The sequence below is a fragment of the Rhinolophus ferrumequinum genome, chromosome 10 (assembly GCF_004115265.2).
Source record: "Rhinolophus ferrumequinum isolate MPI-CBG mRhiFer1 chromosome 10, mRhiFer1_v1.p, whole genome shotgun sequence".
NCBI lineage: Eukaryota > Metazoa > Chordata > Mammalia > Chiroptera > Rhinolophidae > Rhinolophus > Rhinolophus ferrumequinum.
This window is the reverse complement of record NC_046293.1, coordinates 66,435,903-66,451,054: the sequence shown is the minus strand read 5'-3', so window position 1 is coordinate 66,451,054 and position 15,152 is coordinate 66,435,903. Positions and strand designations below refer to the sequence as shown.

The 15,152-nt window shown below is 35.4% G+C and overlaps 1 protein-coding gene across 5 annotated transcripts in view; it reads left to right on the top strand.

Annotated features, from left to right (window-relative positions):
- Window positions 1-15,152, top strand: part of PTPRR (protein tyrosine phosphatase receptor type R) — a 245,428-nt gene that overhangs the window by 130,650 nt on the left and 99,626 nt on the right. For 2 of the 5 annotated variants that reach the window (XM_033118286.1, XM_033118287.1), the window contains 3 exons: window positions 2,972-3,085; window positions 6,016-6,171; window positions 12,867-12,977. In XM_033118286.1, the coding sequence (XP_032974177.1) occupies window positions 2,972-3,085; window positions 6,016-6,171; window positions 12,867-12,977 (381 nt within the window). Of the gene's footprint in view, window positions 1-2,971; window positions 3,086-6,015; window positions 6,172-12,417; window positions 12,585-12,620; window positions 12,753-12,866; window positions 12,978-15,152 lie in introns of those variants that run through there. The other 3 variants (XM_033118288.1, XM_033118289.1, XM_033118290.1) reach the window with 3 other exon arrangements.

Genomic DNA, 15,152 nt, shown 5'->3' with positions numbered 1-15,152 from the left:
AAATGAAGGACAAAAGTCATATGATCATTCCAATAGATGCAAAAAAAGCATTTGACAAAATTCCACATCCATTTATGATAAAAACTCAGCAAAGCTGGTATAGAGGGAACATACCTCAGCATAATAAACACCACATATGATAAGCCTACAACTAATATTACATTCAATGGTGAAAAGCTGAAAACTCATCCTCTAAGATCAAGAACAGTATAAAGATGCTCAGTCTTGCTACTTTTATTCAACATAATATTGGAAGTCCTAGCCAGAGTAATCAGGCAAGAAAAAGAACTAAAAAGCTCTAAATTGGAAAGGAAGAAGTAAAACTGTTACTAGTTTTCGCTGACATGATATTATATACATATAGAAAACCCTAAAGACCACATCAAACAACTATTAGAACAAATAAATGAATTCAGTAATGTTGCAGGATAAAAAAAAACACAATCAATACACAGAATCTGTTGCATTTCTATGTTCTAATAATTGACTATCAAAAAGAGAAATTAAGAAAACAATCCCATTTACAATTACTTTCAAAAGAATAAAATACCTAGAAATAAATTTAACCAAGGAGATGAAAGACCTGTAAACTAAAAACTACAAGACATTAAGGAAAGAAATGTAAGAAGACACAAATGAATGGATATATAGTCCATGCTCATGGATTAGAAAAATTAATATTGTTACAATGTCCATGCTACCTAAAGCAATCTACAGAGTCAATGAAATCTCTATCAAAATTCCAATAGCATTTTTCACAGAAATAGAACAAACAATCCTAAAATTTGTATGGAACTACAAAAGGCCCCAAATTGCCAAAGCAATCTTGATAAAAAACAAAGCTGGAGATATCATGCTTCCTAATTTCAAATTCTACTACAAAGCTGTAATAATTAAAACAGCATGGTTTTGGCATAAAAACAGACATGTAGCTCAATGGAACAGTATAAAGAGCCCAGAAATAAACTCATGGATATCTGGTTAAATAATTTATGACAAAGGAGCCAAGAATATAAAATGGGGAAAGGACAGTCTCTTCAATAAATAGCGTTGGGAAAACTGGACAGTGACATGCAAAAGAATGAAACTGAACTACTATCTTACACCATATGCAAAAATTAACTCAAAATGGATTAAAGACTTGAACATAAGACCTGAAACCATAAAACTCCTAGAAGGAAACATAGGCAGTGAGCTCCTTGAGAAAGATCTTTGCGATGATGTTTTGAATCTGACATCAAAAGTTAAAGCAACAAAAGCAAAAATAAACAGGTGGGACTACATCAAACTAAAAAGCTTCTGCACAGCAAAGGAAACCATTAACAAAATAAAAAGCTAACCTACTGAATGGGAAAAAATATTTTCAAATCACATCTCTGATAAGGGTTAATATCAAAAATATATTAAAAACTCATACAACTCAATAGTCAAACAAAAAACAACAACAAAAAATCCAATTTAAAAATGGGCAGAAAATATGAATAGACATTTTTCCAGAGAAGACATATAGATGAACAACAGGTACATGAAAAGATGCTCAATGTCATTAATCATCCGAGAAATGCAAATCAAAACCCCAATGAGATATCGCCTCACACCTGTTAGAATATCTATGAGTATTATCAAAAAGACAAGAAATAACAAGTGTTGGCAAGGATGTGAGAAAAGGGAGCCCTTGAGCACTGTTGGTGGGAATGTAAATTGGGATAGCCACTATGGAAAACAGGATCTTCAAAAAAATAAAAATAGAACCATTATACGGTCCAGCAATTCTGCTTTGGGATATTAATCTGAAGAAAATGAAAACACTAACTCAAAGAGACATATGCATCCTCATGTTCATTGTACAATAGCCAAGATACACAAAGTAAGTGTTCATTGATGGATGAATGGATAAAGAAATTGTGGTATACATATAAAATGGAATAATATTCAGCCACAAAAAAAAGAATGAAGTCTTGCCATTTGCTATAATGACCTCGAGGGCATCCATATGCTATGGAAATAAATCAGGAAAGAAAAATACTGAATGATCTCTCTTATATATGAAGTCTAAAAAACAACCAAGCTCCCAAATACAGAGAACAGAATGATGTTTGCCAGAGACATACGAGTAGGGGATTGGAGAAATGAGAGAAAGGGAGTAAAAATAAAATGTTATTAAATATATACTTGTATATGTAAGAAATGTATAAAGGTTTGATTTCCTCATCTTGCACAATATCTGTCTCAAATGATTATGATGCATTTTTGGAAACATATAGTTAACTAGTTTGTGGTTTAAATGTAGTAACAGATCTGTCTTAAATTAAGGCTGTATTATTAATTTCATAATTTGATTTGAATTTTAGAAAATTTTAAATGTTTAGTTGTCGTTTTCCAAAACAACTTGAAAATTAAGAGTGTTTGCCCAAACAATTGAATAAGAATCATTTACCTTAGACCATATCATCAGTGCTATTTGCTTCTTTACCAGAGTTTGAAAATTCATCATTGCACCCCATTCTTTGGCCTTACACTGACTGCAAATCAGTATACAGAGATGCTGCCAAGTCTGACCTTGTGCCGCTTAAACAGCTCTCTGTGACTGGGTGTGACCACAAATGAAAGCTGTTCTTGAACGTGGATTAGTGAAATGCACTTGGGCACAATAATTCATTCTGTCTTCTGGACTTGAGCTAACGCTAAATAAACACACATTTCAGATTCATAAATTCTTTATGAATCCATCATTCATATGTGTGGTTGATTATAACTAAACACATGGCATTAGCATACAATACACCCTCTTTTTAACTAACACCAGTTAAATTTTATAGAAAGTGTTTTCTCCACTAAAAATGCAATATAGCACCATGAGTGTGAATTTATCAAAAGTCACAGAAATTGTGGTCAGTCATCAGTAAGGAACCGAATAGCCTAAACCAAAAACTCGCAATAATTTGGATTTCTTTTGTCCTTTATTTTCCAGACACTGCAAATGGATGTCAACAAGTTGAACATAACCTTGCTTCGACTATTCCGGCAAGGAGTGGCCGCGGCCTTAGGACTCCTACCCCAACAAGTGCACATAAATCGTCTCATTGTAAGACACCTCCATTTCACAGTCCCACATACGAGCTCTCATGCTTATCAAAGGGCTCCATGATAAAGACCAGTAATAGAGAACACCCATGCTGTAGTTCTATGGCCCCTGAGCCATCTCTGGCATGCCACAGTTTTTGTAAAGAAAGCACTATTACAATAAGCCAGAGTCATTTGTTCACATATTGTCTATGGCTGCTTTCAGGCTGCAATGAGAGTTGAGTGGTAACAGATTGTTCGGCTTAATTGCAGGTTACAATATTTGCTATCTGGCCTTTTACAGAAAAAGTTTGTCAACTTTCTCATAGCTCAAGGCTAGTACCCTGGTACGTATGAAGACAGGGGCCCAAAATACTTGTCTCACCAATATGACACTACTCCTCAAATATTCTTCCTAAGAGTGATACCTTCTGTATCAGTTAAAACGCTGTCTCCAGACTGAATCTATAAAAACCCCTTCAAGTATATCAGTAGGATGAAGGATACTGCATGCACAGCAGAGGATTTTAATTAAACAATGAAGAACCAATCTTTGAGGACAGCAGCCCCAAAGGAATGCAAGACTAGATAGTTCTGAAAAGCCGAGAGAAAACTTGGATAGATATGTGGGGTGGGGATGAGGCAAACCCAAAGGGTCTTTTCTATAGGACCCACTTTCAACCTATTTGTCAATCACCTACAGCCTTTCTTACCCACTTTTCTCAGGTGTTTGGAGGCTTGATCATTCAACTACACTTTCCTATCTGCACTTGAAGGTGGGCGTGAGCACAGGCCAAGAAAGGCAAATTTAAAGCAGAAAATTTTTCTCTTTGTAGAAAGCTAATCACCTAAGGTCTCTGTGAAAAGGGACTTTGGAATCATCTTACAGTTTTAAAATTGTTCCTAATTTCCAGTGCAATGGGAACTCAAGCAAGGGATGCACGTTCTCCTTGCCTTAAATTCTGATTCTCCTGCTCGAGCTCAGCTTTCTACTGCACCAATATCTGCATTTCCTGACATGGAGAAGAATTTGCTTTTTATGTTGGTTTAGGGTGTTGGTTTCTTTTCATTTTCATGTGTGTGGAGGATGAGTTGTTTCATTCTCCATAATGACTTTATTCTGCGAGTCAACTATTTTCTGGGACTAAATAAGCTTTAAAAAATAAAATTTTTAACTCAGTACCATAGAAGAAGAAATACAGCCTTCCCTAATATCCTGAAAGCGTGAAATAGGTTATTTATACCCAGGGTATACCTTGCTCAAATGAAAAGATTTAGGTAGCATAAATGTCTTAGCTCTAGATCTAGATTTACAAATATATATCATATATATATAAATTTATATATATCATACATATATATGTGTGTGTATATATATATATCTTAGATATGCTTTTATGTATATAAATTTAATGAGCACAATAGCTCTTTGCAGGAATAAAAGAGGGATTTGCCACAACCATGGAGGGATATGCATATCTGGGAAGAATGTTAGTAGCATTTGTGCATGTCTGTTTCTAAGAATAGTTATTATTTTTTATTAAATTTATTGGGGTAACATTCATTAGTAAAATTATTTAGGTTTCAAGTGTACATTTCTATAATACATTATTTATATATTGCATTGTGTGTTCACCACCCAGAGTCAGCTCTCCTTCCATCACCATATATTTAATCCCCTTCTAATAACTACTCCTATAGGGCGTCAAAAATAAGGGTAGTTATTATAATAAGCGGAGTTATAATGACACCCAACAGAGCAGTGCACGATGATAAGAGTATGTGCTTTAGAGACAGACAGACAGAACTATACTCCATTTCCAGCTTGGCCATGTCCCAGCTGTGTGACCTTAGGCAAGCTGTAGTTGTGTTTCTTCATTTGCAAAATGGAGAGAACTAGAAACCGATGTCCTTGAGGGCTTTTGAGCATTAAATGATATAACAGACTTAAGGTACATAGGAGTGTATCAGGCACAAGACTAGTCCTCTATTCCTACTATTGCTGTTATTAGGTTATAAATTATTTAAATTATTACAAAAATGTTTCACATTGGTATTGTGTTATACTTAGGCATTGTCTGTTGTTCCCTGCAAACACAGAAACGTTTTTTTCTGGATTGCTAGTAGTACATTGATACTCCATTTTATACCTGAAAAATTTTCTGAAAAATTGCATTAAAGAAAGTTTTCTAGCATGAGAGAACTTCATGTATCAAAAAGAAGACTAGCAATAATTCCCTCCTGTAATACATTGTTTAAGTTGTAAAACAGAATTTATCAATGGCAACGTCATTTTTGTGTGGTGTTTATTTTTGTGTGTGTATGTGGCCTATCAGCCATTTATGGTAGGAAATCCTCTGTCTCCATTCAGTTAACGAGGTGATACTAACAGGAAAGTATAGTATTACTGCACAACACATGCGTTTCTACCAAAAGATAGACTTCAAAAGTGTGACATATTTGAGGTGAAGAACAGAATCAGGGAAACAATTTCAAAGCTCATCTAGTGTCACCTTCCTTAGTTAGTCCAGCCTTCACATTAATACAAGTTATAAGAAAAATATATGGAGTTACGATGTCTAATAATTGTACTATGGCATCAGGTTTTATTTAATTCACTTGATTTTAAAATGCTTCTTGAAACACAATTACTCAGGGACATCTGAACAGTATATTTCAAAAATTACAACATGGAAGGGAAAATAAACCAGCGTCCAGTGATAAAAGAAATTACAAGTCTTGAGGTGTCAATTAATTGAAAGAAGGCCATTGAAGATTTCAGGCTGGTAATATTAAGTGTACTAGCGAACAACTGATAAATGTAATCTCCAAGATGCCTTTTAGGATGCTAGGGTTCTGATTTTCTTTAATGTTTTTATAGGAAGGTAAAAATATTTCCTAAAGTTGTTTAAAAAGATCTATTAACATATACAAATAATCTGCTTTTACTAGGGAAAGAAGAACAGTATTGAACTTTTTGTGTCTCCCATAAACCGAAAGGGAGGAATTTCTGATGCTCTGCCATCTGAGGAAGTGCTGCGTTCACTTAATATCAATGTTTTGCATCAAAGTTTATCCCAATTTGGAATTACAGAAGTCTCCCCTGAGGTATGTTGTTGCATGGAAGATTTTATCTAAAAATTTGCACAGTTAGCATGACATGGCAGCCCAACCTCAAGAAGCTTTGCTATGAATGTTGTTTATTGGATGTTATTTGATAATAAAAATCTCCCCGAAGGTCAGAATTCTCTGATCTGCACCCCATATATGTCTTCCTTAGGAAATTCATTTTCACTTTTTGATTCTTCTTCCCCAGATCTTTATGGCCTTATAATTTATTTTGACTTATTTAGTACATTGTCTAGAAGAAAGGCCATTTAGATATATTTGTCAATGGATTACCTGAAACTGAAATGTCCAAAAAAACACCCTCAAATCTTTCTTCCTCAGTAGATACACCTCTCCTTGTTGCCTTCATTGCCAAAATAGGAACCAGATAGTCACCGTTTTCTATACCCTTGGAATTAATTTGAAATGTGACTTTTCTTTTGCTAAGGAATCCAGTCTTAAGAACTATGGATGTCTTCTTCATAGTGTTTTGCAAATTTGACACTGTTTAAATTCCCCTACCCACTCCACCATTCTCACTCCTGAATGAATTCTGCCCCTTTTTTAATTTTCCAGTTTTATCCCATTCTCACAAACTTGCTAGAATGATCATCATCTTAAACATATGTGATTAAATGTACAGAATCATCACAGAATTCGACCTGGAGGGAACATATGTGAACATTTAATAGATACAGAAATTTAGGCCCATAGAAATTAAATGACTTCATCAAGCTCACAAAACACAGGAGGTATAAAACAATGTTTAAAATCGAGACATCTTGATTCCTAATCTATTCCACTTTTCAGTAAAGCACATTGCCTCTCATTTCAGCAAATATCACAGGTGTGGTATAAAAAGTTTTAGTACCAGATTGCATTTGAATCCCAAAGCCACATACAGCATGTGTGACTTTTGACAGGTGATTTAATTTCTGTGAGATTAAGTCTGTCAGCCTCTCTGAGCCTCAGTTTCTTCATGTTCAAAATGGGTACAATAAAAGGCAATTCCTTATCTTATAGACTTGAAATATGAATTAATTTTTTAAATACTTGTGGAAATCCTCATGTAGAGTAAGATACCGAACAAATATTTGAATACAGGATGGATTGGCAGAATGAAAATGTACATCATCACTGAACCGTTAACTATAATAACTCCAATTAGCCTTCCTGCATTTATTGATAGTTTTGCTCCCCTTCCTGTGCTCCCCACCACAAACACTCCTGCTCACCCACGCACCCTGTGTTTTCTCTCTTGCCACCAGAATAAGCTTGCTAAAGTAATTCTGGCCATGCCCTCCTGACCTCATGATTCTTCTTTGGCCTTCCAAGTGCTACAGAATCAAGAGTGTATTTCTTAAGATGGTATATGGTCCTTTGTGTGCTGGGCTTCATAACTGCTGAACTATCCTAGTTTATGCTTCAGCAACTCCAAACTTAATAGGTACCATGATGCCCCCATACTGTCTTTTCCCTCTATGCTTGTGCATACATCGATCCATGTACACAGCTTTCGTGGTTCAAAATCGGTCTACTGTATAGTGAAGCCTTCCCTTGTGCTTCCACAGAAGTCAGTGCTCATTGATTTGCGTGCTCATTGACCTTAGTACAAAATCCCCTTATCCTGTGTTGGTCTTCAAGTCCATCTCTACACTGCAAGTTCCTTGAGAGACATACTATGTCATTTTATCTGGGTCCTCAGGGCCTTCATTCCATGGGTACACAAATAACCGAGCTCTGTCCTAGGTGGTATCCAAAGACAGAAGAATAAATGAGGAAACAAACAAACCAAATATGATTATTGCTGTCAATAGGTGTATGTTCTAATTGGGCAAAGAAAATATAAGCAGATAAGGAGAATGCAGGGGTATGATAATGTTACCTTACTGTGCCGTGGGAGCTCTTAGGAAGAAGAGGCCACCTCATATTTCAGACAGGCTGGAGGAGAGGGTCAAGATGAGCTTAAACACCCAGACTCCTCCCCAGACCTACCTGCATGTGACTCTGAAGTGGCTTCCTTTTGTTTATCAAACCCTGTTCCTATAGTCCAGGTCCTTCGCAGGCTGACTCCCACACATCTTACCCAGGAAAATTCTTTACAATTTAAAAAGACCATTGGTTTAATTTATTCTGCTTCCTGTAAGCTTTTAGTGACTTGTATAAGCATTCTTCCCTGTTGCTTTATTCTGAGTTTAAATGCCGTTTTGAACGCGTTAGGAATATGGCAGCTTAGTGAGTCATCCATATTTGTGAACCAAGAGAAGCTCACCATGCAAGATAACCAGTTAAAATGAAATATGTATTTGGAGGTCCTCCAACATACTCCAGCCAGTGAAGGTGAGGAGTGTAGCCTGACTGCCAATCACAGAACTATTAACCCACGATAGACCACAGCTCTGTACTGTACTTCAATAATTAAAGTGTATTTGATGGTCAAAATGTGGTATTTCTTATGAAATTGTGGGACTCGAGAAATCTAGGAAATCTGGACTCTAGGAAACACTATATTACAGGAGATTAGGAAGTATTTTAATTGGCTGTAAGGACCATTTCAAAAGGGCAGATGAATTGATTGAGGCTTTGTTCAAGCACATCTAGAAGGGACCCAGAATTACTCTCTGACCTGAAGCTCTAAATGCAGAAACAGGAGGAAGCTAAGGAGAAAACTGTCAGCAGTGTGTAGGTGCTCCAGACATGTGCACAGCAAAAGCATTTGTTGGTAGTCGTTTAAGCTCATGGTGGTATGCTGTGAGTTTCCCAACTCCTTTCTTCATCTTTGTGGTTAATGTGTGATGACAGCTAATGCCTCAACCCATTTTTTCACATTTTTATCCCAAAATTATAGCTCCACTATGGTAGCATGTTTATTAACAGAAAAATGAATATTCGTATTTTGATTTTTCATCTTTTACATGGATTACAGAACATTGTGAATGATGTCTCAAAGCATCTATTCCTAAACTGACATTAACTGCTTTCGGGGAAGGATGTGCTTTTTTGTTGTCATTTCTTTATTTGCTTGATTTTTTTTTTTTTTAATCAGAAAAGACTTTGGGGAAACAAAGAAAAATACCAAATCGAGAATTACTTTTGTTTATTATGTTTTCATTTTGAATCTAAGTTTCTTGGGAGAAAAACAACATTTTTAAAAAATGCATTTTTATGCAGTACCTAGAACACTGTAGGCACTTAAATGCTATTTTATTATAAGATGCTCATAAAGATAAAACTAGACTTCTTCTTACCTACAAGTCAAATAGCAGGGAAATAAAATTAAATTCATTATTTTAGTTTCTATTTTTAAATGTTTTATAAAATTAAATATCTATTGAAACAATAAGTTCTGCGTTCATATTTTTAAAAAATGATTTAGGATTTGGTTTTTGTTATTTTAATTGCAAATTACTCCAGTTTCACAGGTCTTATGTTTCCAAGGAGGAAATTACCTTCTTTAAATAATAGGCCAATGTGCCAACTGATACTTTCCTGGAATATTTACAAAGAGGGAAAAAATACCAAATAAATATAAACCATAGTCCAGGAGTTAGGTGATTGTTCCTTCAAACTAGGAACATTAGCCAGCAGTCTAAGGAATTATAGTCCTGGCCATCCAAGGCCGAGGAGGAGGAGTGCAATGTTAACACGTGTCAGATCACTCAGGCCAAATCGTTTACCTTGTGCATAATACAGCGGAAGTGTGGCATTCATCTAACAAAACCAAATTGTAGGCTACATTCCATTTATCTGCCTACGTGAGTCAATCAATTCACTATATAAGTTATAATATTTCCACTTCATTCTTATTCTGTGTGCCTCATCTCCACTAAAGAGATGTATCCCCTAAAGCCTCTGTGTCAGCTCTCCTAGCATTCGGGAATCTCTCTCACTATCTGGGATCAGAATTGGTTTAAAAAAAAAAACAGACAAGAAAACTGTAGTGCATCAAATTATTAAACAGGATATAGAGAAACCATTGTTGTTAATATAGTAATACAAGAAACTGCCCAAATTTCAAATCATAAGACAAAACAAAACCTCAAAAATTTTTTTACTGCAATAAGGTTCAAAGGCAAAGCACTGTAGCTATAAAAGAAGATGTAAAGATGACAGTGGCATCAACTTGACCGGGCCATGGAGCCTCTGAATTATTGAAACCTCAGCCCTCTGACAAAACATAAAAGGCATCACTTTAACCTTATGCAAAGGTTAGATTGGAGAGTCCTGTGAATCTTTTGATTTGTGGGATCTTAACTACAAACTTTTCCATTTATTACCCTGCCCTTATCAAGTTTTTTAGATCTCTATACAAATATAGTAGTGCTCAGCAAATATAGTAGTGCTCAGCAGGAATAACATGACTCAGAAGGAAATGTATTTACCAAGCAAGTGCAGTGACTAAGTTCTGGGAGTGCAAAACATGTGTCTTTATAACTGGGGGTGGGAGGGTAAGAGGTGGGAGGTTAATTCTTCCATCATCACTGCTTTAGTTAAAAGAGAAACAAAACAGATTTGTCTTAAGCAGAAAGGAACATGTTGATATTACAGGAGGTGTAGAACTATAGCAGGCAAAAAAGAAATGAACCAGATCAGGTTAGGAACACAAAATCTCTTTCCACCCACCTAACCACCAAATTTTACATTAACTAAAGCTCAGATCCTCATTTGTCAAATTTATGCTGCCTACTTGAAGGCTTAACTAGTTTGCTTTTATAGCAAGCAATAGATGCTATTTAGTTACCTGAAAAAAACTCATTTCCATATTTATAGCTGATTTCTTCAAGAGTGTTCTTTTTTATTAGTTTCCAGCTATGTTTATGGACACATTGGAATAAAATATGTTCTGAATGAGGTCAAAGAGTAAAAGACAAGTTGCCATTTGAACCCAAGATTTCCTTTCCAGAGGATACTTGGTTTCACCAAGCAAGTATTTTCAGATTCTCCATCTACTTCCATTTACATATTTTTAAAATATATCTCAAAATTATTTTTTATATCTATGAATTTTTCTATATCTTAGAAAGTAGGCAAGATATTATAGTGAGCACATCAATGTTTTACAAGTAAAGGAAATGAAAACTCAACAATTTCAAACAATAAAAGACTCCCTCAAATTGTTTTTAATCACAATTTAACTCATTTAACAGACCCTTTCTGTTCTGTCTTCATCAACTTCCCACCAAGACTCATTTGAGTTTCACGACAAACGTTTTCATAAAATGTTTTTTAAGGCAAATATTTATTTTTATCTAATTTACAAATGGTGAATGTATCCTATTGTTTTTTGAAAGGCTTGAAAAATAATTAGCAATGGTTTCTAAGTTCAGACACAAGAACAGGTTTTATTCAAAGTTTTCTTTCTTCCTTCCTTCCTTCCTTCCTTCCTTCCTTCCTTCCTTCCTTCCTTCCTTTCTCTCTCTCTCTCTCTCTTTCTTTCTTTCTTTCTTTTGAGACAACTACTATTTATTTCCCATGATTCTGTGGGTCGACTATGATCAGCTAGACTGTTCTTTTCCTTATAATATAGGCTGAAGTCACCCCGGTAGTTACATTAATCTGGGAACTCATTTGCCACTAAAATGTCCAAAATGATCTCCCATTTTCCAGGGCCTCTCTTCATGTGGCTTTTCATCATTCAGCATCTTGATGCTCAAGGCTTTCTTAATCATCAGAAACAATATCCAAGGAAAAATACTCTCACTAAAGGGGGAAAACAGCAGCCTTCAACAACGTGGAATTTGGAAACATTTAATATGATTTAACATTTTTTATGTGTTTTTCTAGTTGTGGACCATTTGGTTTCAAATTAAAGTTTCTTTAACTATAAATCTATAAATTTCACTGAATCATAAAACTAATTGAATTATAAGACTTGATTCTAAGTCTCTAAAATGAGCTTTTTTTTAAAGACTAAGTGAAAAAAAACTAAGACACTCATTCACATTTTATTCCTGCTTCTTCTCTACCCTTCCACACCAACCACTGCCCCCAAGTAGTAAGCAAAAAAATAAGTATAAATCAAATTAAAACGATTTATTTCATTCTTTACTAGTAAATAATTCTGCACTTTTTGATGTTCTCTGTTGCTTAAATAAAATACAATATCCTAACAATTTATGTGGTTGAGGTGGTATTTGCATCAGATTCTGACAGAAGACTGCATTTTAGAAAGAAAGGTTTGCTAAAAGAGAGAGAGAAAAAAAAGGAGGAAATGATCCAGACATTGTTGCTCTGTTTATTAATGCATCATGAGATTTTGTTTGCACCTGTTTCACTTTTGTTTAAAAGTTAAGAGCAGTATTACAGCACATAAAGCAGGGTGTCGTTGTGCTGGGAGGGGACTTCAGAGTAAGGAAAGCTTCAGAGACAGTTTCCACACAGAAAAGAACAGAACTCTCTTACCGAGGAACCAGGTAATTACCAAGAGAGACTGAGGGACATTGACGAAGCCTTGGCTCCAGTATGCTGTGTTGGGTATGCTTGCTCCTGTCCAGGAGATAAAATAATCTCTGAATGTCTAAGGGCGGCAGTCCCTTGTCTTACATCAGTTTGAGAAGCAGATCTGGCAGTGGGGAATGTAGGTGTGTTCTACACTGAATGGAATAAAGCTAAAAATACTACATTTAGTGTCTGATAAGAACGCCAGTCTCCTCAAGCTCTCATTTAACGTTGGACTTTCTCTTTTGCTTTTAAAGAAAAATGTTTTACAAGGGCAGCATGAAGCGGACAAAATCTGGAGCAAAGAAGGATTTTATGCTGTTGTCATATTTCTCAGCATCTTTGTTATTATAGTAACGTGTTTGATGGTAAGTTGGCTTCTTTATCTATTTTATCCTTCGCTGAGCCCACTGCTTAATATTGCTGGATACATTACCATTCAAATGAATGTCGAAAAGACAGGGAACAGAAGCAAGACTCTGCTCCTGCTAAGTGGGGAAATTTCCTATCTGACAGCAGAGTGATAGCTAAAGGAAATCCTATGGAATTATGGATTCTGACCTGCAGAATAAAGCTATAAATTACACTAAGGCTTTTAGTAACTTGATCAATCCTGAGAATGAAGCTTTATAAAGTGATTCACTGAGGTCACTGTGAATTAAAGTCTTCCACGTCTCAAAGGCACACTTCAGGCTTACTTTATTTCTTCTTTTGTATGATTTTTATGGAACTCAGGGAAAATTTTTAAAAGTAGTGTGTCTTAGGGGCAAGCTTACTCCTTAAAGAGTGGATGATTTGCTTATTTTTAAAGAGCCCTGACAGCATTTTATGAAATTTCAGACATGAGAGGGAAACGAATATAGACTCAAAGACAGTATAATCCACTACCAACTATTTTTTTAGGTGAATGACTACTATAGAAATATAAAAGTATAACTGCAAATGACTCTGTAAATTACAAAGCATACATGTGTAGCCTTTAAAAGTATATTTCTAATTTAAAAAAGAGAACCCAAAATAAACCTACACCCACTAGACTAGGCAGTGCTATGTGGTATTGAATGAGTTAACAATTACCTTTCAAATAGAATAAGGTTTTCCTATTCTTTTGAAAATTCTGTGATGTATATTAAAATATTTGAAATTTATAAATGTGTTTTAATATTTTTCCTGTGCTATGTTTTTTTTTAATTTTGCACATTTTAAAAAACAGTCCTTCCTTAGTTTTCAAATGCCCCCCCCAAAAGCCATCATGCTACTTATTCTTTCTACAATCAACAGTGTTGTTTAGTGTCTTATTGGATTTTATTCATTTGTGCTCCCTTTACTGGGAAGGGGTTTATGTTAGAAAGATTGGGGATCAGTTTGGAAAGACAGAGGCTGAGTAGGTCTAAACTTGAAGGATGTAAAATAATTAAGGCCTTGAATAAAGTGATGATAAGCATATTTCCTGGAGTCTAAATATAGGAAGTAGTAAGAACACCTTAAAGCTTCCATCATAATGAATTCAGGGTATCCCTTATGGTCCAAGCATTAAAAAAGATTTCTAGAAAGTGTGATACAATGAACAAAAGAATAATTTAAGAATTATTGATTTCTATATAGTAAGAAAATTGATTTTTATATATTAAATGGTGGATTGAGGTTAAGGAAAAAGGATTTTAATTAGAGAAAGTTGAAGGTTATGGAAATTATGGCAAAGATCTCTGGGCATTTTTTAATGTTTTAGGGGGTGTGGTTCCTTGTTATGGTTAATTACACTTCAAAACATTTGGTTCGTTGTTTCCTTAATACAGGAAATCTCCAGTGCTGTGCAGATTTGGGGAAAAGAAGACTTGTTCCCGGGGCCCTCTCTCTTGTCAGTCACAATTAGGGTGTTTTCTGCTTCACAGGTGAAAAAAGGAGGGTCAGAAGATATAAAGGGGTAAAGAGTGATAAAAATGGAAAGTGTTCAGGGACTAAATGAATAGGATACAGAAGAGCAAAGACAAAAATGAAAGGAGGAAAGTGGGAAAGCAGATTCATGAGCAGCCTGTGAGTACTAGGATAAAAGGAGACAGCACAGAGTCTGTTATTAACATGTAAGATACATTCCAGATTTTGCATTTCTCACTCAATATGTATCCAACATGACTCAATAAATCCCTACATGACATATTGGTCTCGGGTGGCAAAAGGATCTTTACTAGCCACACCTTCAACCACTTGGGGCCCCGGGAACAACTCTTCTTTCCCCCAAATCTGCAAAGCACCAATGTGAAAGTCAGAAACCTGCATAAGTCTGCTCCAAAGTTACTAGAACAACTCGAGAAAGGAATATTTCAAAAGTATAGGTGGTTGCTCTCTACTGGGTTGGTAGGTACATTCATCCTCATTCAATCCACAAATTCCTGCAGAGGATCCACTGCGAGCCTGTTGTTGGCTCCGTGGGCAAAGGTGAGAATAAGACAAATACAGTTCCTGTTCTCATGAGGCCTATACTCTAGAGGGGGACATAGATAATAATTAAGTTACTATTTTAAAAAGTCGAATAGTGAACATAT